The 25,430-nt window shown below is 33.9% G+C and overlaps 1 protein-coding gene across 1 annotated transcript in view; it reads right to left on the bottom strand.

Moving 5' to 3' along the window:
• The window catches only part of LOC143225765 (tensin-2-like), a 228,808-nt gene that overhangs the window by 75,812 nt on the left and 127,566 nt on the right, over nt 1-25,430 (bottom strand). Inside the window, 2 exon segments of the mRNA XM_076455743.1 lie at nt 5,431-5,468; nt 14,191-14,296. Coding sequence (XP_076311858.1) covers nt 5,431-5,468; nt 14,191-14,296 — 144 coding nt within the window.

The raw sequence follows: 25,430 nt of genomic DNA, 5'->3' as shown, positions 1-25,430 counted from the left end.
GTCGCTTAACACGCTCTGTATTTTTGTCTATAGAACATTTTAACACGCTCTGTATTTTTGTCTGTAGAACATTTTAACTGTTATAGTCAGTCTCGCTAATCATGCTGCACCGTACAAGTTAAAACAATCACTAACTCTCGAAACGTGGTCAATTATTGATCAGTGGTAGATAGAATTCTGCAAAGATTAGTCCAGCAGTGTAGTTTGGCACAATTCCAGAATTTCAAGGAATCCAAGGAGTTGCTGGAAGCACTTACACCAAGAAACCTAACGGAAGGAAAGAAAACTACACAGCTGTGCCTGAATCTTAAAATAGAGACGACCCGAATTGTGATAAAAAAGAAAATTTTCTTTTACTAAAGATATAAACAAACACCGACCGTGAAGCTGTGCGTTAGAAACTTGGATGGAAAATTTTTATTTCCAATCATTTGAAATCATTTCAGAATTAAGTCAAAAGGTTCTTATAGTACCATTCACAACCTTTATTATTTCACTTAAAATTTGATGTACGAATAGATTTTAATTAAACCTCGAAACATCTATAAAAACATTCTGCTCTTCGTAGTTTTGCTATACTAGACTAGCATCACAAAAATGCATTTACGATACTTGTCTCTTTGCCTATACATCTTCAGTGAAACAGTTTGAAATTAAGTTTTTAAAAAGTTCAAAACTTTGTACAAAAAGATAAATAAGTTTATCAACTTTAGCACATTTCTATCCCTTCTCAACCTGTAGATATTTTAACCTATCAATTTATACTTCTTGTAATTAGTTCACGTAATCATTCTTTAAAATGCTTTGTGAAATATAGGAACTATCTTACAGATAGGTGAGAAAAGCTACCATACAAACTAGTTTTTCATTTCCTGAAAAGATATATTGAAATCATATCAATGAACCAAAATAACCTTTTCCTTCTTTTTTTTCATTTTCTAGTATTTCTGTGGTTGTAATTATTTAAAACCAACGACAAGGAGAATGATAGCAAGCGGAACCTCTGGACTTACTCTCTTCTACCATCTCGTAATATCCAAATCATTAAAGAAAATCAATGTCATAACCCAAGGTTTATATGTTTATTACACGAAGTGAAAAATAAACAGAGATAATAATGCATAACTTACTTCCAGTCTACTTCCAAAGTAGACACAATCCCTATCCTCACTCCATCCTATCTCTTGTCTCACTTCTGAAATACAACTTACTTCCAGCTTCACTGCAGAAGCATTACATCTTATCCTCAGCTGAAACCTCAATGTATATAATATCCTCAAACCCACTCTCAAGACGTATTTTATTCCCAGTTCCTTTCTCTAAGTATACCCTATCCCTCAGCTCATTCTTGGAATACATCTTATCCCTATAATCACTCCCAAAGTACTCCTATACCGAGCTTCACTGTTAAAATATATCCTATCCAACACTTTGTTCCCAAAGTACATCATACCCAAACATAACTCTCCAACAACATACTATCCTTCGCTTCATTTACAAAGTACATCTTCTTCCAAGTCTTACTCCTGGACTACTACTGGGTAGTCCCAAAAGTATATCCCATTCCAAACCTTAATGTCATCTTACATTCTGAGAAAATATAATTGGTTCGTGCTGACCATGCAACAATGTAAATATTGGTTAGGAAAAAATACATCGCAGAGATCGCAGTTGTTTCAGTGAAAATCTTCTTGAAACAAAGAAAATTACAATAATTATAGTCCACTTCTTTTAATTTCTCTGTAAAACTCAAAACACTATATTTACACCCACAAAACTGATAACGTTTCTTAACTCTGAACATTGAGAAAGTGTGAAAATGGTCAAAGATGTTTTGGTTTTTTCGATATTAGAAATATTTCTTTTACTTTATTTCTTTCTATAAACATAGAATAGTTTATCACATAGATCAAACTCTGGCCTTCCCCAGCAGCATAGCGGTATATCAGCGGACTTACAAAGCTAGAAATTGGGTTTCGACACCCGTGATTAGCAGGGAGCATATAGCCCATTGTGTACTTTTGTGCTTAACTACAAACAAACAAATATTGAATTCTGTTTCATCAGCAACTCATTTTTTTTGTATGTTTTATACACACGTAGAAGTCAAATAAAGAAACAAAAACACATCTCTCTTGAACCAAATACAATTGAGTTTCCCAAACAATACTTCCTCCTAAAAATATAAGTGTTTATATGACGAAACATACATTTACGTACTATCTGTTGTTTGTACAATAAAACACCAAAAACAAAGGAGAAAATACTTTTCTCTTGTGATTAACACCTGCTTTTTAAACACAGCACATCAAGAGAAAAGGGAAAGAAACTCTTCTACTGTGGTCTACACCTGGTTTTGTAATCCTAACACATGGGTGAAATAAGCAATTGCTTTTCTCACAGCTATAATATGTGGCTTATTACTCCGAATACCAAAGCAAAAACACTTTCACCTGCAGTAAGCAGAGCAACAATTTTTTATCATGTCTTGAAGAAAAACGTTCAGTTAGGACATTAAAACAAGGTACTCTTTGCCATTCATCCCTAATGGAGGTTTTGGGTTAATTTCAAACAGGTGCTTTCTTAGGAATGTAAAAATTAAAAAAAATTATCCTCCGGTATATCTGTATTTGTGTAAATTAGGCCGAGACACTGACTATGCTTATGTACACACGTATTTATTTTTTATTTAAACAAAGTAGCAAGTATGTGAAAAATGTATATACATACACACATATATCGTGACGTAATGTATGTAATTGCGTGAGCATTCCTTTCACATATATACATATATAATAATATCACCACACTTCAGTCAAAACGGAAGGTATCTCAAATTGAAAACTGAAAGCGAAGTTCCAAATGACATTTACTACAATCCCTACAGTTTCCTTAATGAACAGTCAGATGAAAGAAAGGAACAGGTAAACATACCATATGAAGACAAAATCCTACAATATTAATATTTTATGGATGCTGTGTACTCTAGATCGTCTCTTTTTATATTTATTTTATCAAAATCATAACAACAAAAAAACTGGTTCGCATATAGCAGTGTTGGTTCAATTACCAAACGTGAGCAAGTGTATCGATGCGTTTTACCTGTAGGTATCGCCCTATAAGCAGATTGTGCGTAACGCAAGAAATATCCAATAGTAAATACAAAATCTACCTTTGAACTAAAAGAAAAAGGAACAAAACCTACCTACTATACTATTTCTCTTTACGCAAACTGTTCTATAGGAAATCTTTACGTGTGCTCCATTAAAAGACTGCCATAACAAGGTATATTTATTAAGTTCAAACAATTAGTAACAACAGAAATAAAAACATAGCTATGACATAACAATATATTATTATTATACTAAGTCCTATTAGCTGAAATTACCGTTCAACGCACGAGATTGTAAAAACCCGTTTGTGTGTCTTGCAGTTTCTTCTCTTCGTTTTACTTGTTCATGACATTCACTTGACCGTGTCAGTTGTTTTCTCACTGCTTCAATTATCCTAATTTTTTGCTAAGCTTTTGTCGTGTCATCCATCTAATGTTTCTTTCTTTTGCTAAGACACTTTCTTTCTTGCACTGTTTCTCAATTATTTTTAGTTTTATTAAGAATTTTAATTTATAATTTATTTTATAGATGGCATCAGGAGATTTTAACTATAATGAAAAGCAGATGTCGCTTGATGCTATAAACATGACATCTTTTAATTCGAATGTTGATCAATATATCAAATCCCTGATTTAATCTTCAGTCGTAATGAAAGAGCTTCCTGTAAACATGATCATTTAAATATATTTATACGTAAAATCCGAATCGACTGGGATTTGAATGTGAAACTGCCATATAAAAATCGTACCACTAAGTCACTTTTACGTATAATATTTGAAATCCAATCTTAACAAATATTAATTTAAAATATCATTATATTCGTGCTTTTATCCGAGTATTGCTCTAACTACTCACATAGTTTGAGTGTTACCAACAAAAAAGTGGTTTTATTACACACAGAGATAGATAGTACAAGTAAGGCAGAAAAATGGCCATTTATTTCTTTGATCAACGTATGTTATGATCAGTACCATAGCAGTTTGTTTGTTAAGCTTACGTAAAGTTATTCAAATGCTATATGGACTAACCGACCATAAGTTAGAACTTACTGACTAGACGGGATATAACTTGTCATCGCCATCTATCGTTAACTTTCGAGTTCTTTAACCAAATAGTGGGATTTAATATTATATTATAACACTCTATACTTAAATGGCGAGCATGTTTCGTAATGACATTCGATCTCGCGACCCGCAAATTATGAATCGGTAGCCCTGAGTATTACATACCAGGCCCGCCACAACAGATGATAGTTTTTCACATACCTGGAAGGACTACAAGACAAACTTGTTGTAATGGTCGACAGATGGCAATACAGAAGTTGTGAATATTTGGGTGGGTGGTTGGTTAACTGTAGAATTTTGTGTAAAGTTATAGAATGGTTATTTGCGCATAGTCGTCCCTAATTCTTAAACTGATAGACTAGAAAGAATGCAACTAGTCAAAAGCAAATCACCGTCAACTCTTTTGCTATTCTTCTTGTTTGAATTTCGCGCAAAGCTACATGAGTTCTATCTGCGCTAGCCGTCTCTAATTTAGCAGTGTAAGACTAGAGGGAAGGTAGCTAGTCATCACCACCCACCGCCAACTCTTGGGTTGCTCTTTTACCAACGAATAGTGGGATTCACCGTATTATATAACGCTCCCACGGCTAAAAAGTCGAGCATGTTTGGTGTGACGAGGATTCGAATCCGCGACCCTTGGATTACGTGTCGAGTGCCTTAACCGCCGGGCTACTATTCTTTTTTTTTTTTTCCCAGAAAATGGAATTCGACCGTCACTATTGTAGCGTACCCGTGACCTTAAAGTATGGAACTCGTTTCTGTAGCAACAAGAAACGAACCATGAATCCTCGAATTCACAAACCGAGCAGGCTAACCACTAGGCTCCTAGAATTATAACTCTTATAATTTTTTGCTTGCACAATCTTCTTTCGTTCAGAATACCATTTCCCACGCGAAAGATGTATTATACTGTTTCATGAGTCATAAAGAATTGCTTTTTGTATGTTAACATTTTGCACATTGTACATTTAATAATTCATATTGTCTTAATCAGAATATAAAGATCTGTAATACTATTTCACAAGTTATTAGGGCAAGAAGGCTCGCAGTACCCTTTCAACAGTCATCAGAATCTGAAGATTTCCGATGTTGTTTCAAAACACTGACAGTAAGAGTGTATACATACCGGTGAACAGAAAAAGAAAAAAGATTTACACATGTAGTTAAACACTAACAGCGTGAGAACATATGTACTGCTTAACAAAACAAATATTGTAAACATGTAGTGTATATATATATATATAGGTACTTACCCTTCCTTCACATTCTTTGTGGCAGACATACTTGCAAACTGAAAAAGAAACCAATAATAATGTTACACTCAGAATTACTTGTAGTACTTAGCGATCAGATATGAGCAGTGTAACAGGAAGCAATAAAGAAGTGGAAATAAGAGAAAAATTACAAATTTTACATAAAACATATACAGTAAACATTAGTTTGTTTTGTATGACTACTATTCTACATTCGAGAATGACCACGAACTTATAAAACTAGTGTTAACAGTAAGCATTAGTTTGTGTTGTATGGTCACTATCCAAATTGAGCAATTCACGAGCAAGAAAACCCCAAACAAATATTGTCAATGCTATATTTAAAAAATACACTAAGTCTCAGGATTCTAAGTACAAATTTGCATGTAAATTTAAATTACGTTCATTCACAGCGCCACCATAATAGTAACATCTGTTTTAATGCATACATGTTATTAATGTACTGGATCATTTTTTTCATTACTAGCATCTTCGATTTGACATTAGAGACTTAAAACATAATTTATGGAGTAAAGTTATTACTACACTTATGTGACCACTGCACTACCAGCGACATATCTTAAGTTTCACATACCACGTGGCTTGGAGTAAAGGACAACAAGTCTCGGAGTGATCAAGAAGTCTTCTATCGATAAGGTACTGGGAATTAACTAATAGTTGTCAAGCTTCAAACTTATTTACTGATACACCAAGCACACAAACAGTCCTTTTGCTGTTGTAACTGCTGTGGCTGTTACTTTACTTAAAACCTACATAGCTTCAACTAGCAGACTTATACTCGCCCACGATGTATTCACCTACATAGCAGTATAAGGAAAAATACGCTTTGTTGTGACGAAACACGAGACGTCACGAGTTGGCAGCTGTTCGTCCCCACGTACACGTTCCACACCTTACTGAGAGAAACTGTACAGGTAAATAGTAATTTACTATACGTTGAAAATCGCAAGTTCACATCTTAGCGTATGATAGCTTTCTAGGAATTCCAAAATGCCAATCGTGTGAGGTGAAACAGACATACTGATTGTCATTTCGCTGATTCTTTACCGTCTTAAGTCGCCACTAAACTATGACTTAAAATATAGTTAAGAGTTCCAGAATCAAATATGTTAAACTCTGAAACGTTACAAGAATCAAACATATTATAGAACGAAGTGATAGAATGAGACGGTAATAGGACCAAAATGTCGTAGAATGAAACAAAGCAAAGTTATACGTCGAAACATAATAGAATCCAACATGTTATGCAGGGAACTAACGACAAGTAATAAATTGAAACAATACTACAACGAAATAGATTATAGAACTAAACAATAACATTATTAAACAATACATAGAACGAAACAATACCAGGCAATAGTTCGAAAGAATAAAAAGATAAAAGAAGTTATAGGATGAAACAGTAGAAGACGATAGATTGAGATAACACCAGAATCAAATACGTGGTTCCATTACCTTACAAGGTCAATCAGGACAGTGACCCAGTTTGTACGTTGATGTGACGTCACGTGACTGGAATGAATTATGAACATCCGCAGTTTCAAAAGAATCTGCTACGCTTATTTGCGGTCCGGCACAGCCAGATGGTTAGGGCGCTTACCCAAAGGTCAAGTTATTTGTGTTTTTTTTTGTTTGTTTGAAATTAACCACAAAGTTACACAAGGGGTTATCTGTGATCTGCGCACCACTGGTATCGAAACACGATTTTTTGCGTTGTAAGTCTGCAGACGCGCCCGAGATGGCAAGATGGTTAAGGCGCTCGACTCATAATCCGAGGGTTGCGGGTTCGAATTCTTGTCACACCAAACATGCTTGTTCCCCCTTTAGCCGTGGGGGCGTTAATAATTTACGGTCAGTCCTACTATTCATTTGTATAAGAGTAGCCCAAAAGTTGGTGGTGGATGGTGATTACTAGCTGCCCTCTCTCTTGTCTCACACTGCTAACTGAAAGACGGTTAGCGCAGATAGCCCTCGAGTTACTTTGTGCGGAATTAAAAAACAAACAAAAACAGATCTCCTCTTTCTATCAGAGAAAGTCTATCACTTTTTGTCATAGTACTAACTCAAAATCAAGGACTTAATGAACGCTATTACAGCTATGCTTGGAATACTGAATAGCAGCTAATTCTAATAAAGACTTCATAGATTAAATAGATTATATTCTACTAGAAAGTACTGTACAACTTACATAAAAATACCTTATTTTAGCTGAAGATCAAATAACACCATGAACAAATCACTACACTCTTGATAAAAACTATTTCTACACTATGAATTAAGAAGACCTGTTCAAACTGTCTCTCGAAGTACAATATAATCACGAAAGATTTTATCAAAATAAAAATTTGATCTTTCAAAGTATTATATTGCCATTACTCAGTAAAGTACGACTTTAAATGAATTTAAAATATGTCGACCGATTGCAAAATACAAATTTTAAACTAAGAAAATGATATTAATTTAATAAAGTACGACTTTAAACGAATTGAACATGTGTCGACTGATTGCAAAATACAAATTTTAAACTAAGAAAATGATATTAACCTAATAAAGTACGACTTTAAACGAATTAAAATGTGTCGACTGATTGCAAAGTACAAATTTTAAAACTAAGAAAATGATATTAACCTAATAAAGTACGACTTTAAACGAAATGAAAATATGTCGACCGATTGTAAAATACAAATTTCAAACTAAGAAAATTATATCAACCTAATACTGGCATGGCCAGATGGTTAGGGCATTCGACTCTTAATCTGAGGGCTGTGTGTTCGAATCCCCGTCAGATCAAACATGTTTGCCCTATCAGCCGTGGGAACATTATAAGTTACTGTCAAGTCCACTATTAGTTGGTAAAAGAGTAGCCCAAGAGTTGTGGCAAGCGGTGATGATTAGCCTCCTTCCCTCTAGTTTTACACTGCTAAATTAGGGACGACTAGCGCAGATAGCCCTCGTGTAGCTTTTCGTGAATTTCGAAACAAACCTCATGCAAGTCCTTTTTAGACGTCTGCCACACTCACTGTTTCAAAATAGGTCACCTTCGGTATTATTCACTAAGCAGAATAATATTGATTATATTAGTAAACGCGGTCATTAAACGGTGGATAATTTGTATTGCTTCACAGTAAAGCAAAACACTTTTCTAAAGAAATACTACTGACACAAACAAATTAAATTTAGTGTGATTTATATATATTTACACATATGTTGGTTGCTGAAAATGGAATGTGTTTTAACTACGGGTGGGTATTCAATAAACAAATTATCTAAATAAACGTATTAAATGAAAAAGCATGTTAATCAACAGGATTTAAATAAGCCAGCAACAGGTACGCCCAACTTCTGAACCTGTTTGATAGGTACACGATGACTTCACACACAATTCTAAGACGTCTCTAGAACGTTTCTGTTTTATGAATAATTCTGGATTCTTTACCGTTGAATATTTTCAGTCACGCAAACCCACTTAATGTAAAAATGTATTTTAAAGACAATTGGGTGTGCTATTAAAACTTTAATTAAAATAAAGTACAGATCATTGTTTCAACCTTCTTAGGTCATCTTCAGGTGTGTGTTTTTATTTTAACCTGAAGATGACCTAAGAAGGTCGAAACATTGTTCTGTACATTATTTTAATTACAGTTTTAATACCCAAACCAGTTGTCTTTAGAATACATTTTTACTTCAAGTGAGTTTCTCGTCATCACGAATTCTTGTCTGATTAATTACGTCCAATCACATGGTTTCAAGAAAACGTAACGAGTTTTATGTTTTATGAAATACAGTAGATTATTGACTGGTCAATACATTCACTTATAAATACAGGATTTATGACGATGGCCTGGCTTAGCCACTCGACTCGCAATCTGTAGGTAGTGATTTCGAATCCCCGTCTCCCCAAGCACGCTCGCCCTCTCAGCTGTGGAGGCGTTATAATGTGTGCTCAATCCAACTATTCGTTAGTGAAAGCGTAGACCAAGAGTTTGCAGTAGGTAGTGATGACTAGCTGCCTTCCCTCTAGTCTTACACTTCTAAATTATGGACGACTGGCGCAGATAGCCCTAGTGTATTTTTTGCGCAAAATTCAAAATAGACAATAGGCCCAGCATGGTCAGACGGGTGGTTAAGGGTTGCGGGTTCGAATCCCCGTCCCACCAAACATGCTCGGCCTTTCAGCCGTAGGGGCGTTATATGTTACGATCAATCCCACTATTCGTTGGCAAAAAACTAGTCCAGGAGTTGGCGTTGGGCGGTGATGACTAAGTGCCTTCCCTCTAGTCTTACACTACTAAATTAGGGACGGCTAGCGCAGATAGCCTTCGTGTAGCTTTGCGCGAATTTCAAAAACAAACAAACAAAACAGACAACTTACGACGAGTTTTTAAAAACCTTGCCTTGTTAAACTCGGAAACAGATTAGATGAATAAACTACCTGACGTACCCAACAAAAAAAAATGATGGTTTGAACGTTTGTAGAAAAACCTTGGGAACCCTAGCCATTCTGATAGTGAGCGTTGTTCACAAAACTTTACTTTTAATCATAAAAGAAAAACAATAACACTTTGAGAAAAGAAAAATAAATATATATTTTTAAAATCAGTCGTTGTTTTCCTGAAATCCCGTCACAAAAAATGAAATATTATTTAGTGTAAGCGTTGGTTGCGATTTCTTTCGGAGTAAATTTTTGTCACTGAACGTTTCAGAGTAGACACTGATTACTAAACGTTTCAAAGTGGACAAATGTTCTCACACGTTTAAGAATGATTATTGTTGATTAAAGATCATGAGTGGACATTAGCCACTAAACGCCTCAGAGTGATCGTTGGCTACCAAATGTTTCAGGATGGACATTGATGACTAAATGTTACATATCAAACTTTGACTACTAAACGTTTCAGAGAATACATCGAACATTGTCCACCAAACATTTCAGAGTGAACATTGCTCAATGCACATTTTGGGGCGAATATTTCAAGATGGACTTCGGTTACTAAACGTTTAAAGGGCAAACTTTTATCACTAAATATTTTGCCTGGAGAAACTGTAAAGCGAAACACCGAGTGTCCAATAAAAAAAAGGAAAGATTCTGGTGTTGGAAGGTGGTTTATTTGTAGCATTAATTTTTTTTTTACATAAAGTTTCACTACAGAAATTAAATAATACCATAATAATAATAATAAAGAATACCAATAGTATATCATAGTAGTAAAAAATATTGAACTTAAACCGATATTAGTTAAATAAACAATTGTTGGCCTAACAACAATATCAGGTGATACTTTTGTTGCTAAGCGAAGATGCATATTGTTGAATGTGACGTAAAGACAGATATTGGCTTAAATATGTATATATATATATATATATATATATATATATATGTATCAGATAGATTAGATAATGAATACAAATTAATGCCTTTTTAACCCCATCTTATAAAATTATCTTGGTTCGAATTATTGTTCAGTTTGAAAAAGCACAACTTTAAACCTTAAGCTGGAGGGTTTTTATAACGTTCATTTAGTTCAACGTCAATAAGGTTAAAGATAACTTTGTTGAGGTCAATAGTAATATCATTTGTGTCCTAGAAATTAGTTTATTTAATTTGATTTAATTTGTTAAATTATTTGCTTAAAACAAAACCAGAATTTTATAAACACTGGGTTTTAAAATATTTTTCTTCACTTAAAAACAATGACTGTAGTTAGAGTTGGTGGTTTAAGTCTCTTGTAAACTTGGTTTCCCGAGAAATATGACGATATGAGTGTAGAGCACCTCAGGATTCGTTTCTCCATGGTACATGCTATTATTGGCAAGGTTTAGTAAAACATTTTAATTAATCAGAAAATATAAATATTTACTTTCACGTCAAATACGGTAATACATAATGTGTTGATCTCGAACTTCTCCAAAACTAACTGTATGAAAACAAGTTTTCCTTTTTTATCTTCTTCAGGGAAAGGGTTGTACACACGTTCAACGATATCTGTTAATACAAGTGTTAGAATTTTAACTATGAACTTCTCTACAGAACGTTCAAAATCTGTGTGAGCTTCCAGAACACTGTACGTATTGAAATACTGTTGTAATGGGTATTTATACAGAAAAATTACTCTATGTGTTGTGATGAGACCAGAGTATGATACTCTTGAAAGAACTGTTAAGCGAAACGATTAGAATTAAAATAATACTTTTTATTTCTTTGTATTAGCTCTCTCATTCTCTAGCCAATACAAAAACAGTAGAATACAAAAAGAAAATATCAGTAATGTTTATTGATCCGTCTATGTACAAAGTATTAAGTATATTTGATCAGGTTGTTAGTAAACAGCAAGTTACGTTTTACATACTTTACTGGTAGTTGACTTTTTTTTCATGTATGCGTTTTGATGGATGTGTCTACTATGTAAAGTGTGGGTACTCATTTGCCTTCAGTGTATATTGGGTTGAATTTTGTTTGAATGTTATAACTGACAGCAAAGTTTAGCTTATATTATTTAAGTAATATTTGACTGACTGTATAAACTACAACCTAAGCTGAGGACTCTCCCTCATGATACAGCAACAAAGTTTTGTGTATATAATAATTAAATTATGTTAAACTACCCTAAACAAATGTTCGAAAATAGATAGAATAGGGTTTTCCATACAGTGAAGTTAGGTAAAAATAATAATAATTAATCGTCGAAAAATTCTTAACTGGTTCTTTTGTAAGTAAAATATAAATTAAAATTGTTTAAATATTGAATAATTTCATACTTGTAGGTGTATTCATAGCTTGAACACCTCCGCACTCTGACTTCTGTAAAGAGAACTTGTTTTGTTCAGAAAGCCGTGAGTTTAAAGTTACAAAGCCGTAAAAAAGGGAGCGCCATATTTAAAGACATAATTTCTTTATTAATACCCATAGCATCTCAAAAGGGTCGCTACAACATGGTGTCTTATCCATTATTAAACTGATTAAATCAATAACACAGTTTCAGGTGAAGCTTATTAAAAGAAAGATGTGACTAGAACACGTAAAATTAAGGATTTAATCTAATCTAGTTATGGCTTAAGTAGCGTAATAAATATTTATGCTCTGGCTGCACTGTGTAATAGAGTTACTGATATACATTTATTTCAATACCTACGTTTGTTTCAGTATAATGTTTTATATATGTGACGTATATTATTGGATGTGTATTGCGCAAGTCCCGCATGTTCTCTAAATTTGTAGAAGATTCTGGAGAGCAAGAGTCAACAATATATGGTTTACAAAAATACTCTCGTATTTGCAAACATTGTTGAACTTCGAGAACCTTGCGTGATTGGTATTTAAAAGCTAAGCCATTACAAGACGCAAAGAGACAGTTATATACTGTTTGTCAGCTACAGTTAGTATACTATAAGCATCGGAAGCTATAATTGTGATTATCACTGATTAATTGAAAAACTGCAAAATTTGATTAAGAACGTTTATAGCTTTCGAACATTACGAACCGTTCAACTTCAGAGAATTAGCTTCGGACGTTAGTATTTCCACAAGAACATTATATATCTTCCTAGGTAAAAAGTGAGCTTGTAAACCACATTAGGCCAAACAAGAATAGAGCTAGTGAAGTGTGTGTATTAGCATAAAAGTAATTTGTACCTCGTAGACCTGGACCGTTGATAAAATATTCAGCTCCAGGCCAGATAAAAGACTGAATATTGTTTGTTTGTATTTTTTTTTCAAAAACAATATTCTTAATAAGTATTGGAATAATAGTTATTATAAATTGTATTATTATTTGTGTATTAAAATATATTCGTGTTAAGAAAGAAAATTGTGTATATCAATATTGTTGGCATATATCATAAATGTAATACATATTAACACTTCATTAACTTCTAAATTAAAATTAAAATTTCTGGTTATTTCAAATCGTAATACCTAACGTACGTAACACAGTAAATCAGAGACTCATCCGAGGATGAATCGTAATACGCAACAACGGCTATTCTTCATCTTGCAAAGTTCCACATAAGAGAACCCACTGAGAGAAACGAAAGTCAACGCTTATAATCACATTAAATATTTGAAGAAAAACATTCCTCAAAATGCAATTTAATTTTACTTATTTTTATTGTTTTAATATATAAAATTCTGACGCTTCACCGAAACAAATTAGTAGTTTTCTAATACAAGGTTCTTATTTACCAAGGTTACGAATTAACGAGAGCTCTCTTAATGAAATGTGGTGGGTTATAGAATAGTGTCATGGAAGCCTTTCTTTCTCTATGAACAGTGCTGGATTATAGAGCAAAGGCAGAAAAGCTTTCTTTTCTTAATGAAATGTAGTGGGTTATAGAATAGTGTCATAAAACCCTTTCTTTCTCTATGAACAGTGCTGGATTATAGAGCAACAGCAAAGAAGCTTTTTTTTCTTAATGAAATGTGGTGGGTTATAGAATAGTGTCATAGAACCCTTTCTTTCTCCATGAACAGTGCTGGATTATAGAGCAACAGCAAAGAAGCTTTTTTTTTCTTAATGAAATGCGGTGGGTTATAGAATAGTGTCATAGAACCCTTTCTTTCTCTATGAACAATGCTGGATTATAGAGCAACAGCAAAGAAGCTTTCTTTTTCTAGTAAAATGTGGTGGGTTATAGTGAAGGAGAAGCCTTATCTTTTGAAGTGAGAGTTGGTTGATTCTTACAGTCGTTAACTTGTAGATTAAATACCTATTTTTAGGTACAAAGTGACATCTAACGACTTACCTCTACAACAACTTCCTTGCTCGTGAATAGTTTGCCTACAAAAGTCACACGGCCGAGGTCGTCGGAACACTTTACTCTTAAAAGTGTGGTTCTGGGATTCACTGGGCTGAAATAAACACAGAAACATTGTAGATAATCATCAGCATGCAAATGTCACAATGGAAAACAGGAAAGAGAAAACAATAGTTTTGCGTTTTGTTTTCCGTGTACTATTTGGTTTCACAATGGTTGTCACGATTTTCATAATTGTTTTAATACTAATCGTACATATCTTAAGCAATTACTAATATCGTATAAGGCTAGCTTAAGTATCTTCGGACGAAAGAACATTATCTCAACACAGAATATCGTCAAGTGTTTCTATAGTATATATCATGACATACTATAAATACAAAATATTTACAATTATATTTAACACTATATTCTTTATTTAGTTCCACAGAATTTCTCATGAATTAAGAGAACGACCAATAACAGTATTCCAACCATACTATATTTACCATATCCACTGCCGACAACGTGTTCTATTCAGTCCAGAGTTTTTCAGCCTGGGACCGTCAGAGCACTAACCAAATACGCCATTTGACAATGACAATTATTACTGTGTGTACAACTTTTACATGAGTGAGCGAAATGTTTCATTGACAATGGATATGAGAAACATAGTGTAGCTGTAATACTATATTATACACTTTTATAAATATTGAAAATCCCTAATGAACTAGATAAGGAATATATATTTTTTTAAAATCAACATAAAATCACCAATGATGAATTTAACGGTTTGCACTTCGAGGGTTTTCTTACTAATATTCCCCCAACACTTGTATTTTGAACAAGAATCTTTAACTGTTTGATGTTAAAGGGTTTTCTGATTAACAAATTTCTAACAGTTGTGTTCTAAGCAATCGTCTTTAACGGTCTTTAACAAATTCCTCGCAATCGGTTATGCACTTTTTTAAATATCTTTTATCAGTTATAATATGACTAAACTTTAACATACAAAATTAAAATTCAAGCTGTTAAACATTTGAATAATATTGCAGACATAACATATACTTTGAACATAAAATAACACTCTGAAATTTATAATGAGAAGCTTTGTCCAACAAACATAGCTGCAAAACCTACACGTTAATTCAGTAACTTTAACAGTTACATAAAGATCCACAAGTAGTTTTCATAATCCTTCAATTCAGTGTATATCTACAAGTTTTTTAAAGTTCTAACTTTCTCTGTCGATAACATAGTTTTCATTCAAATAATCACTCCTTTCCTCCCAAAAAGTGGAGACTAAGGTTAGCCACCATGAAAGTCATTAACCCCCTCCCAGAAATGAGGGAGTTAAGATGTTATGTTTTTTGAAGGCAATGTTAACTTTTTATGAGAAGTTATTTGTTTAACTAATCAATTCGTGTGTTGTGAAAGTTTGGAGACTTCAAATTCAGTTTTGCTGTTGGCTTTCTATATATATATATATCTGATTGAGAGATACAACTGCATGCTCTGAAAACATTGAAGTATTGTTACATTCCGAAAAGAATCAAAATTATAGCTTCTTCTGCTTATCTGTACCAGACATCTATAGTAAAGCAAAGATATGAAGCTTATGTGTATGTTTGATCATTTACGAAATGATTGTTCCATGTTTATAAGTTGATATTTTGAAACAGATCGAAGCTTTTACTAAATATTTTGAATTTTGTCATTCTGGTTGTGTGTTGATTAGGAGTCTAGCAATTATTAAGTAAACACGACTTTAAGTAGCTTGAAATACCTTGCGTTCCTATCACTGTTGTGTGTTCATTAAGTATCTGTCAATTACCATATAAACATAACTTTAAGTAACTCTGATTTGGCAAAGATATTTTCTAAATCCCGGGTATCTTGTATTTCTGTCGTTCTGGTTGTGTGTTGATTAGGAGAATTACTATACAAACACAATTTTAAATAACTCTTAATTAACAAAGAGATTTTTAAAAGTATATTATATCTTTGTCGTTGTTGTGTGTTCATTAAGTGACTCAAAGTTACAACGTAAAAGCAATTTTAATAACTCTGATTTAACAAACAGAATTTTTGGAATATCTTGGATCAATGCGGATAGTGATTAGAATGGAAAACCGTTACATTTATAATACGGCACAATTTGAAAGAAAAATGCATTTAATAAGATGCTGACCTTCCACTTCTGTTCCTATATTCTTGGTTACAAGAAAAATCTTCCTTTTACCGTAACATTTTAACTGCATTGAACTTCAGACTTTTACAGTTTTAACGGAAATACAAAACCTTACGTTAATAGTATTAACAAAACAACATATTTCAAAGACTTCGACTTCTAACAGGTTTTAGAACAGCAACTTTACACCTATTGATGATTCATCGGTATTATTAACATGACAAATAAGTTTTATTATTAAAGCAAGTTTAACTTTCTACTTCGAAAATTAATCAGATCTGTTTAATCGCAAAGGTCTAAAGACGCCTTAAGCTTTCTTCCAATTTTTTAAACTTTTAATGACTTTCATTGACAGGCTATACACAATATGTATATTTATTTAACATCCATCCTCACACCAGGAGAATATACGCTGGCTTGTTTATTTTTTAATCCTAATTACTGTTAGAAAAATAACGATAGAAAATAAACCATAACTGCCAGTGCATAGAAAGACGTTCGGGCTATTTTGAAAACTAGAGTAGGCTTAATTATCTTGCTCTATCAACATGAATAACACTAAGGAGTGTTTGTATTGCGGTAACCAATCTTACGTTTAAGTGGCGCCAACCCGTTAGGGCGAGAAATATATACAAGCTCGAGGCAAGCTGTTGATAGAAAAAACAATAAACCTTTACACATAGTTCCAAACATAATTAACATGTTTTCTATAGTAAGTGTTCATAAGTAACAGGAAATAAGCACTTACACCGTCAGACGTATATAACTAACATTAAATGTCATAAAAACTGATGTTTACCAGTGAACTGGTTATATTCACACGAAACCTTTATTACAACGTTGAAGTCTCGCATTGCACACGTCCCAGCATTAATCGTAAATTAAATGTTTAAAGGCCTGCTAGATCCCTACAAAGAATGACCCACACATACATACTCAAAAATATTAAGCTGAAATAAGATTTCTAATCACAGTATATCTCATGCACTTTGCCTCGTATACTGCTGTTTTTGTTTCATTTAAAACGCATAAGCAACATGTAGGTGTTGCACTTAATTAGTTATTTGTATTTTACTGTCTATGTAATGTTATCTTTAAAAGCTTTAAGTGTGGTAACGAACAACTGTTGATTACTCCGCTTTCGTAAAATTCATACACGTCCGTAGAAACCAATAAAGCTTCCTTATAACATCAAGATAAACAGAAAGACTCACGAGAACTACTGGTGCACGTCTGCACGTGCCCCTTGCATTACGCTGAACCAGGGTTTAATATTAAATTGTTCCTTAATTTATACCTGTATTCATTCTAGTGACACTGGAAATATTTTCTTTGAATCATTGATTACACACTACATCGTTTCTCTACACCCTTAACAATTCTCAAATTACTGTCCATTAATACAAAAGGGAATTCTGTAATACTGGATTCGAACCCGTGACTAACAGGGAAAACAAATAATCATTTTGACTACTTTTAAACAACGTGCTTTTTATTTTAGCTACAGATACAGCCGAACGTGATGGAAAACAATGGTTCATATACACAATAGCATATTAGATATTACTGGAGTTCTTTCGTCAAGAGATTTTAACATAGCAAGCTAAACACAAAACGCCCTTTTTATCTTTCAAACAATCTTGGCGAATGGTAATGCCAGTTTCTTTCTTTCTGTGGCAGTTCGATAATGAACTTAACGAGCTACAAGTTATATACTACTCCAGCTAGCTATACAACTATATGGCTACAAGACATTCGTAGACAGAATGCTTTGCTTTTTCAAGGTGACCTCAACAGGTTAGACTAGCTATACCTCCTCACTCTTTTCCAATTCTGTCATTCCGCTCGGACTTGCCTTTTATGGGATTTAACCAAAGCTGGGAAAGGAGTTTCATTCGTTTTGCAAGTTAATTAATTAATATGGTTATAAACATAATATATATATATATCTTTTGTAATTGCGTCAGTTAATTCATTATAAGTATTCCCGTTTGCAGTTGTTTTCTTCTTGTGCTAATTCATTAAAAACGAACTAATAAATAATTATTCCACAATAATTACTTCTTTCAGAATTTAATGAAAAGCTACGCAAAATCATGACCACAATAATCTTTAACTTTGATTTGATATAATACCTAGTCAACAATTCTTGGGCCACTCTCGTCTGATCGTATCTCAAAATAAAGAGCTCGAGCCGTGATGCGCTTACGTGATAACACGTTTGCTCGAGAGTATTAAAAGTAGAAGAAAATAAGAACATTGTGTAAGTTTTATTAATACACTGTATAAGCTATGTAATCTATTTACTTCGAGTACAAAAGAAAGTGAAATGTTATTGTAAAAAACTTCTAATACTATCGTTAACAAAACTTAAAAAACAATATACAAAGTGATTAGCTTCATTGTTGACGTATTTCAAAAACAATGTGATAAAGAACATCCTTGCTGTACGTTCAACAATGAAGCAAATCAAAACAACTTGTAGCTCGTGGAACTAGACAAGAATCGTTACTTACTCTTTATAAATCTTCAAGCTATGTTAGAGAGGCGATAGGTCTGAATGTTTGTTCATGTGTAATTAGGGCCAATTAGAAGGAGGTGGATGAGGGCAGAATGGCCGTTTGATCTGGGCCTCAAGCTCAAAGGGAGCCTCAAGTTCAAACACTTGTTAATTTTTGCACTTCTTAAGTTTCGCACATCATTGACTAATGTTAATAGGTATATGTTAAATATAAAATATTTAAATTATCTTTCTCATTTCTTGCCTCCCAGTGGCACAGCAATCTCGCTGGTACAGCAGTAAGTCTACGGATTTACAACGCTGAAATCAGGGGTTCGATTCCCCTCGGTGGGCTCAGAAGATAGTCCGATGTGGTATTCCTATAAAAAAAAACACTTTTTTGAATCGCCAGGTGGTTAGGGCGCTCGACTCGCAATCTGAAGGTCACGGGGTTCGAATTCCCGAACAACCAAATATGCTCACCCTGTCAGTCGTGGTGATAAAATGTGACGGTCAGTCTCAATATTCGTTTATAAAAGAGTACGTAGCTCAAGAGTTGGTGATGACTAGCTACCTTTTTTTCTAGTCTATCACTGTTGAAATAAGAACGACTACAGAAGATAGCCCTCGTGTAGCTTTACGCGACATTCAAAACAATCGTTTCTTTCAAATAATGATTGCCTTATTTTATTTTCATATATCTTTTTTTTATTATAGCCAGAGGCTTCAACAAAACAGAAGTGACCCGATGTAACGATTTCAAATTACCCCCCGTTTTCAAGTTACCCCCCGGTAATATGAAATAGTTTTCAGAGTACTGGGGGAGTAACATGAAATCAATTTTAAATTGCCCCCTATTCTAACGCCAAAATGACAAACATAATGATTGCTTTTAACATTTATAGTGCGTTTCGAGTACGTATCTAAGTACATGATAATATGCAAAAGGCCTATTACTTCTTTTATGAAAATTGATGATTTATATAAGATAAAAGGTGTTTTAAGGGCTCGTCCTCGCCAGACCACAAGGTCTACATACTGTCTTCATTCGATATATTGTAATTTATACATATTAATTTTTTTATATTTCTTTATGCGCACTGAAATAAAAATGAGTGATTGATAGCATGAGATATAGAACATGATAAATATTCGAATTTTTACATTATTATTAATGTGTTAATTTCATTTACACGCACTGAGTGCGATAGAAAACGTCTAGCATTTTAACAAATCGTTAAAACGAGTCTATCGGGAAGGGGGTAGTTTGAAATCAAGGGGGATAAGATAAATCGATTTCAGACTACCCCCAGAGGTAACCTGAAATCGATTTTGTCCTACTCCCCTGTAATATGACAACGAATTCAAATTACCGGCGGGTAACATTTACAGGGGGGTAGTTTGAAATCGTTACACCGGGTCTCTCCGAGACGGCTTGTATTCAGACTGAATAGAAACGTATTCTGAAAACGGCGTAGTAGCAAAATAACAGGAGACTCTTTGAGAGATATATACGGCGTGCGAATACGTTAAATTCGATTAGGAATAAAAAGAGACTGATACGGTTTTTTTCTTTCTTCACTCTGAAGGCCTGGCATGGCCAGGTGGTTAGGACACTCGACTCGCACTCTACGGATCGCGGGTTCGAATACCCGTCCTAAGAAGCATGCTCGCCTTTTCAGCCGTGGGGGCTTTATAATGTATGACTAGCTACAGTCCCTCTAGTCTTTCACCATTGAATTAGATGCGGCTAGCGCAGATAGTCCCTGTGTAACTTTGCGCGAAATTCAAAACAAACCTAACAATGTTTTACTTTGAAATAAAGAAACTACTGGCATAAGTAACACAATTCCATGTTAGCACTAAGTCTGATATCACTGGTGTTGTACTGTATGTTCAGTACTACTAGCAAAGTTAATTTACATGCTTACTCCGCATATGTTTCCTGTCCTAGTTCAGTGTTAGACATATGTCATGCTCGTATTTCGTGACGTACAATCAGATCACATTAGTCGCAAACCTCAATAAAAGAATAGATTTTAGCATCATTTAACAAAATATTTAGGACATATATGGTATGTAAATAAAACTAGACAGCTAGTAAATAACTGTGACATCTCAAATAACGATGGTTAACTGCTAACGAAACTTTCTCTTGTCTTTAAACCTTGGTATAGTTTGTACTTGTTGAGTTTTTAGTCTGTGTGGTTCTGCAAGGATTTCATATTTTTCCCACGCTTACAGCCTCAGAATAATTTAGAGGTAGAGGAATATTGTTGAAACGGAAGTAAATTGTTAACACCATCTTAAATCAACAGAATATGTAAGACCGGTTACTGGTGTGAACGTTTCTCAAGTGGTCATGAGCAGCAACCTTTTCATCCTTTCAACTCTATTTAACACTTCCATCTAATCCACAAATAGATCCGTTATGGAAAACTAGCAACAAGGCTTTTAATTCGACTCTAAGCTGAATAGATTAAGGAAAACAGAAACTCAGCTTCTCATAAATATTGTGAAAAAGAAACATTTACGACTACGTCCCTGGAAGCACTTTAAAAACTCTTGTTGATAGTTTCATGGTTTAAAATCCTAAAGCGGTAACAACTATATCAACTGTTCTCACAATATTCCATATACAATATACTTCATTACTCACTTTGTTAAAGTACTTACAAACATGAGATTTTTTAGAGAACCGCATCATGCTCGAATTTATTGAAATTTATTTTCACTCTACATCAGAACGCCAATACTGACAAAAGAGTGCTATATTTAAATAACGATAAAAGAGTTTGAACCTGGGATGCAGACTACAAATAAGAGAAACTCAATTTCTCTTGAGAATAAAAACAAAAATATTTTCAGTATAAATACTTTTACACGTTACTTATGATTATGGCCTGGCATGGCAAAGTGTGTTAAGGCGTTCGACTCGTAATCCGAGGGTTGCGGGTTCGAATCCTGGTCGCACCAAACATGCTCGCCCTTTCAGCCGTGGGGGCGTTATAATGTGACGGTCAATCTCACTATTCGTTGGTAAAAGAGTAGCCCAAGAGTTGGCGATGGGTGGTGATGACTAGCTGACTTCCCTCTAGTCTTACACTGCTAAATTAGGGACGGCTAGCGCAGATAGCCTTCGAGTAGCTTTGCGCATAATTAAAAAAACAAACAAACAAACTTTTGATTATACCTTAAAACACAAGTAAGTATTTGTTGAGATTTTAATTCATCTATATTATCTCAATCTTCAAGGTATCTTACCTGTTGCTAGAGAACCCGTGGGACTGAGGCCAACATTTTCAGGGCTGTTATAACACAAATTTAATTCTTGCGCTACTGTTTTACACATTTTTTTCAGTTTAATGGTCATTACCACTATCCTACAGTTTTAATTTCTTTAACCAAGATAGAAACAGTAAATAGTAAGCCTGCTTATTTACATGCTCTAATATAAATTAATGCTAAATCTGGGGTCCGCTTTCGAGGAAATCCCAGTAAAAGTGTTTTTGCGAAATACCCAGTTTCTCTTAGTGGTTTGGTGAAACGTTTTACTTTTGTGCGAACCTCGGGGCCGAAACTATTCCTTTCGTACTAGTTTAAGTTGGGAAGGAGTTACGTGACACACACAGACACTTAATGTTATTATATATATTAGGAAGACCTAGAGCTTATTTACTTTTAATCATTAAATCACTAAATGATTCAATTTATAAAACTATTTTTAGTTTATCGCTATGATAAAATCGTTAAAGGTGTACTAATTAGATTAAGTGTACCCCACCGTCCAAGCTTTTTGTACCTTTGCACTCCACTAAAGACACCCCATCTACATTTACTCCCACAAAGACATCACAGCTACTTTGTTCACATGAATATACCCTAACCACCTTTATTCCCACAAAACATCCCACCTACTGTCCCTCCCACAAGGAACCCCATATGTATCTATTCGCAAAAGGACAATCCAACTATCTTCTTTAGTTGCAAGAGTGCCCGGCATGGCCACTTGGTTAGGGTGCTCGACTCATAATCCGAGGGTCGGGGTTCGAATCCCTGTTACACCAAATATGCTCGCCTTTTCAGCCGTGAGGGCGTTATAATGACTATTCCACTATACTTTGGCAAGAAAATATCCCACCTATCTTTATACCAACGAAGACGCAGTTTTCTCCTTTTAAACCTTCGAAGAAAATCTTTACAAACTTTACACCTAAGGAAACAATTCCCAAACGTTAAAACTACAGTCCAAAAAGATTGTCTTGTATGTTCTCTCAGTCAAAAATAATAGAACTATTTTTATACCCGTACTGCGTAAATGTAAGTGCACCAAAATGATTTTTCTTCAGAGAATATAGAACTCGTGGTGTTTTTCAGTATGAGAGACGCAGCAACAAACAAATGAAAAACGTCACGTAATAATAAATGAACCAATATTTACATATTGTTTTTTACATATCCACACTCTTGGTTTAAATATAACTTTTGGATTAAAACTAGCGTTTGGAAATGAAGGCTACCACGGACATTTTTTTAACAAAACGAAACGTTTTGCAGGATATTTCATCTAGTTATTCAAGCAGGTGAAACATTTACAGGGTTTTATTAGCGTGATACAAGCAATCAAAACATTTTGCATGGCATTTTATCAAATGTGATTGAAAACTAACTGCATCCGTTGTAAGTTTTTAGAAAAACAGAATATCTGGTGAAGAATGTAAGGTTCATATTAATTAAACATTTAATCCACAATAAAATGAATATCCACCAAGTGTCGTAACCCGCCAGAAAATAATAAACGTCACTGAATGTAAAATTCCCTCTTAGGAGGAAACTATAAATATACATTATAGAAAGTTTAGAATACAAAACTTTCTCGAAAACCGAGAATATATAACACTTTTTCGAAAATGAAAACTCCCTCTTAAAATAAGAACTACAGATGTAACGTTTAAGAAGTTTTTAACACAAGGTTAAAACACAAACATATAAATATTAAATTTTTCAACCATGATACAAAACGTCTACCCGGTTGAAATATAGAGTCACCAAAATGTTTAGTTAAATACAGCAGAGTCACCTAGAATATTCAATCTCACCGAAAAATAATATAACAGTAGAATATTATTTTTTCAGTTCGATACTTCACACACGTTTCCTTTAAAAACATGTGGATTTTCTTGTACTCATAATACGTTAACTGAGTTTCGATACCAGTAGTTGGCAGAGCATGAATGTCCCATTGTATAGCTTTTTGTTTATTTACATAAAAACAAAAGGTATGGGAAGCCCACATTAGGAAAGATCTCAAGACGTGGAAAAAATAATGAACTCATGAAAAGTGTTAAAAACAGGTAAAACGCACGTCTATGACAAAACTTTATATTTACTAATAAACGTTTCAGGCAAAATATGTTAAACAGGCACAGCAGTTCTGCCACTTGGTGAATATATCTCGCTAACTTCCATCCAGTGAGTTCGATCTCTTCTGTAGAAATTTTCATTGTGATTGAGTCATAGTATAATATTCTTCTGCCTTCATGCAAAGTTCCAGTTTGCTGAATAAATGCAAATGACTTCATACTGTTTTTGTTGTTTTATATAAAAGAACGATTTATCGACACCATTTACTTAATACAGATCTGTCTGCTGAAAGAAAAACCTACAAGATGACCTGCAGCGAAGACCATAAGAAGCTGGAAACTTCGATGCAATAGTGGTTATCTTTTTGTTGAATATTTCTTGTAAGAAATAAAACACTCTTTCGAAAATATAAGAAGTGACAAAAAATACTTGTTACAACTGTTTAAAATGCTTATTTCTTATTGTAGGTTTCAATTTTCTTAAGAATAAGTTAGAATAGTTGGAATTCTCAAAGTTTAAAACAAAATTGGATCAGAGAGGTCACTGTGGGGGCGGAATATTGTAATGTATAAACTTGTAAATGTCTCTATGTATGGCATACAGAATGCATCTGAAAAGAACCACAAAAGTGCCGCACACCAACGCAAATGTAGGTCAGCATTGCTTAAACTTGGGTTTCGATGTAGGCGAATATTTATGATACAAACAAAATGCAAATTTATAAACCGCATGAAAATCCCTTATTATAAAGGTGCACATTTTCACTTCAAGGAAGACAAGGCTAAATGTAAATATGACTTTGATTTGAACTCTCTCTTCTCGTACAGATGTTACAAAGCAGCAACTGTCCTGCTTCTCAAACAAATATATAATACTCAAACGACAAGGTCATCACTGTCCAATGGTTAAAACACACACGCCAACTTCATGAACATATCAACGCCCAATCATAATTTTGCTATTAATACCGATATTATACATTATTGTAACAAAACGGAGCAATTAGAAATAACGACAATAAAAGCACTAAGGTAGTGTAAAGGTTGGGACAAATACCAAACTTTTACATTATTACAGAAAAAAAATTACAACAATGACAATGATAGCTTTAAAGCGCTGAGAAGTATACGTTATCTTTTGAACTCGATAATTGTGAATAAATGTAACAGTTAAGTAAAACAGACCACTGGAAAT

This window comes from Tachypleus tridentatus, chromosome 9 (assembly GCF_004210375.1).
Source record: "Tachypleus tridentatus isolate NWPU-2018 chromosome 9, ASM421037v1, whole genome shotgun sequence".
Taxonomy (NCBI): domain Eukaryota; kingdom Metazoa; phylum Arthropoda; class Merostomata; order Xiphosura; family Limulidae; genus Tachypleus; species Tachypleus tridentatus.
The sequence above is the reverse complement of the archived record's forward strand: the minus strand, read 5'-3'. Positions and strand labels throughout refer to the sequence as shown.